The 4,010-nt window shown below is 45.0% G+C and overlaps 1 protein-coding gene across 1 annotated transcript; it reads left to right on the forward strand.

The window, feature by feature from the left end:
- The first annotated feature begins 2,449 nt into the window (after positions 1-2,449).
- Crp (C-reactive protein) lies at positions 2,450-3,682 on the forward strand. Its single transcript, XM_055613226.1, has 2 exons — positions 2,450-2,647; positions 2,874-3,682. The coding sequence occupies exons 1-2, from the start codon at positions 2,584-2,586 to the stop codon at positions 3,506-3,508; spliced, it is 699 nt and encodes a 232-aa protein (XP_055469201.1). The 5' UTR covers positions 2,450-2,583; the 3' UTR covers positions 3,509-3,682.
- Positions 3,683-4,010: the final 328 nt, after the last annotated feature.

Here is a 4,010-nt window from a genome sequence, read left to right on the forward strand (position 1 = left end):
GGGTATGGTCAATGTATGACCCGCATTTTTCAGAAGTTGCCACAGCTCACCTCAGGCGTAGAGACCTGAGTGATAACTGTGATCCTTGTTAGTTGAGAGGGCTCCCCTCTCACCCAGAGAAGTCCTGGAGACAACTGCCCTGCTACTGGGTTTCTTTATGTAAATTTAGTGAGCTGCTGCTGCTGTAACCTGGGTGTCCCGTGGTTTGGTCAGTTTTGTTAGGGATAACTGCTTGACCCTTGGAGTAGTATTTGGGGGTTGATCTCGGGGATCCTGGGCATTTGTAGGTCTGAGGTTGGGGCTCTGGGCCCCAGTACCCAAGTGGTAATCTGTGGCGGGTGAGTACCACTCTCCTGGTAACAGCAGGCTAGCTGGTGCACAGCAGGTCCCTGGGTTAGGCCGGTCTGAGGGACCTTTTCCAGGGATATACTGGGTGGCCTAAATCCATCCCCTTTGCTTCGTTCCCTGTGAGGATTTCTCCCCACAGTGACTCCAAGTCTCTGGTGCCCTGGGGCGCACAGTTCTGTCTGTGAGGAATAGTTGGTACAGAGTAGGTCTCTGGTCTGGTGGAGAGTGCGCCTGCCCGCTGGTCTGTGGGATCTTTTGTAAGGATATACTGGATGACCTAATTCGGGTCCCTGTTTCCTTCCTTCCCTGTGGGGTTTACTCCCGACAGGGACTCCCAGTCTCTGCTGCCCTGGGGTGCACAGCTCTGTTTGTGACAGAGAGCTGGGCGCACAGCAAGTCTCTGTGCTCGACGCTGGAGCCCAGTTCGGTGATGGCGGCTCGCACCCACCATTCTGCGAGACTTTTTCCAGGGAAAGACTGGGTGACCCAGTCAGTACCGGAGAAACAAACCTTTATGTGTCTTTTTTTTTTTTTTCAAATAATGAAGGTCAGAACCTGAAATCCTTGGGTTAAGGAGGAAGAGATAAAACAACGGAAATTGAAGTTACAGATAACCTTTCCACCGTCTTTCTTTTCCCTTCTATCTTTACCTTCTTTCTCAAAATGCTGTGTTTATTATAGTTTCGCTGCTTGGGAAAATGAGAGAGTGAAGATGAAATTAATGATATGTAAGGTAGAAAGAAACACATTAGGTGATGGACCATCTGAAGCTGTTGCAAGGTGCAAGGTTGACCTTAGATATATTCACTAATTTTTTACGGGGAGGTAGAAAGGCCAGTAGATTTTACAGTGGAAAGGTATCAGCCAAGTTTAAATATGAGAGAGACAAAATTCACAGTGATTTATAAGAACATAAGAATGTGTATCCTTTAAGCAAATATTCAAATAGATAATAGTGAAGGGCTGATACAATGGCTTCATAATAAAATGTACAGGTTCAACCCATCTTACTGCTGTGCCAACCACTACATGCAGCCTGCCCTTTGTCAGGTAAAGGTGTCTACTCTATCTCTTGTCAGCATGTAAGAATGCTAGCCAGAGGAGAAGGAAGGTGTGAAAGGGAACCCACATATCTTCATTGTAATGGGCTCAAGCTAGTGAATATCTCTATTGTGTCCAAATCTCACTCTGACCAGCAGCAGAGGCTGAGAAGTCTAGTGTTTGGTAGGAAGAGAGTGTACCTAACTACACGTGGTATTACTGAATGGATGCTTCTCTGCTTCAGGGAATATGCCGTTTTTCCTCTAATTTCTCAATGAGAGGGTGACTCATGAATGGAATGAAAGAATAAATGAGATTTTGAGGGGTTCAGGAGCCAGGCGAAGAGGCACAGTATTCAGAAGACTGAGCTAAGTAGAGAACTAGTTAACTATTTAACTGTTGCTAGGCAGTGTGGAGAGACCACTTAGACTGTGAACAAAAGCAAATGCAGACCATTCTGACTCCTCCCTGAAGCTTTCACATTAAAAACAAAAAACCCAACCCAAATCAAACCACCCCCTCAACAACAAACAAACAACAAACAAAATAAATACAAAAACAAAAACAAAACAACAACAGCAGCAAAAAACCCTGTCTGTTTCACGAGATTGAGCCCAATGGCACATTTGGGATAGGTCACATGTTCTATTCAGTCAGAAGTCTCTGGTAAGTCTATGCAGTTGGCCAAGAAAAGTTTGTTCTTGGTCCTGGGAATGCAATGCTTGTTTTCTAAGTTTTCTACTGTGCAAAGAGCAGCTTCAGGAAGAGGTTAGCAGACACTGGAGATGCAGCAATCTTATGCACACACATGAGCACACTCATCTATTAAGCTAAATTTTCCCATTATTTTCTCAGGACAGATAGGCAAAGTAGAGCCCTGGGAAGCGTCCTCATTTCTCCTGTCACAGAGAAACTGGTGATTCAGGGGTCACAGGAGCTGGTAATATATAACCCGCATTGATTTCTCTGTTCCAGAATGATTTTTGCTTCTGTTCCTCCCAGTGGTCTGACTTTTACCCCAAGAGGCAGGAATGTTAGGAAATCATTTACAAAGTGGCGCAGCCTCTTCGTCTGCTATAGTTATAAATCTAAGGATGAGATGGGCCTGAGGCAAAGGATCCAGGACTTCTTGTTCTTGATCCTTCAGACAAAACTCTGTCCTCCTAGTGGGGAAACCCAGCGGCACCAATAGCCATGAAGAAGCTACCGTACTGCTTTCTGATCATGATCAGCCTCTCACAGGCTTTTGACCATGAAGGTAAGAGTCATAGTAAAGGTATGATCTGGGGAATAAGGGTGGGAGCCAAATATTGTATGTATAAATATATACATACAGAATATAAGGAGCAGCATGAGGTGTACAGGTGTATTTGTGTAACCTGGGAAAGGGCCAGATGTTTCTTGATCCCAAACTCTACCTGTAATTAAGGATAAGTCTTTGTTATCTGAGAAACTACTCACTTTCTTGGTTTTCTGTCTTACAGATGTTTCTAAAAAGGCCTTTGTATTTCCCAAAGAGTCAGCTACTTCCTATGTATCCCTGGGAGCACTGTCAAAGAAGTCACTGGACGCCTTCACTGTGTGTCTCAATATCCTCACTGATCTGAGCACAACCCGCAGCTTCAGTATTTTCTCTTACGCCACCGAGCAGAACACTAATGATATCCTCATATTTTGGACTAAGGATGAAGGGTATTCTGTTTCCGTGGGTGGATCTGAAGTAGTATTCAAGGCTTCTGAAATTCCTGAAGTCCCAACGTACATCTGTGTCAGCTGGGAGTCTGCTACAGGGATTGTAGAACTCTGGGTTGATGGGAAACCCAAGGTCCGGAAAAGTCTGCAAAAGGGCTACACTGTGGGGCCAAACGCAAGCATCGTCCTGGGGCAGGAGCAGGACTCATATGGGGGTGGCTTTGATGAGAACCAGTCTTTTGTGGGAGACATTGGAGATGTGGACATGTGGGACCATGCACTATCTCCACAGGACATCCGCAAAGTACATGCCGGTGAGGCATTCTCTCCTAATGTTCTGGACTGGCAGGGACTTGAGTATGAAGCCCAGGGTGAAGTGTTTGTCAAGGCCCAGCTGTGGCACCGACCTTCTACCAACAGCCATTGATTACCTATAGGGGTGGGGTTCTGTGAAATTTCTTCCATCCATGTTTTTTAGGCAACTCAGGGATGGAGCACTGACTATCCTGTGCTCGGAGGCAGTTCTTTTCTGGAATAAAATCTGTGTGGAACTTCCCAGGTTATGAGTCAATAGAGGCTTGAATAAAGTTGAGCAGATTCATGACTAACTCATTATTGACCCTCTGAAATCAAGAGTCTAAGTTCAGGCTGACTGTCTCTGCCTTGCAGGATTGTTTCCATACCATTCTATCCTCTGCTGCTGGAATCTTTGTGATGGGTCTCTTTGAGATGAATAGTCCTGCTTTGGAGATAGCTGGTCATTCATTGGGTTCAGGCATGGGGTTCTTATATTCTCTCACTTTTAGAATTCCAGTTTGAGAACAAAAATTTAAAGAGCTTTGAGATTCATTTAATCTGTAGTCAAGTCCAGTGATGCAATACATTTGTTTCAGTCTAGTTCGCTGCTTTGTAGAAACAGACCTCTCAAT

Source organism: Psammomys obesus, unplaced genomic scaffold (assembly GCF_907164565.1).
Source record: "Psammomys obesus unplaced genomic scaffold, mPsaObe1.curated_primary_1811, whole genome shotgun sequence".
Lineage (NCBI taxonomy): Eukaryota > Metazoa > Chordata > Mammalia > Rodentia > Muridae > Psammomys > Psammomys obesus.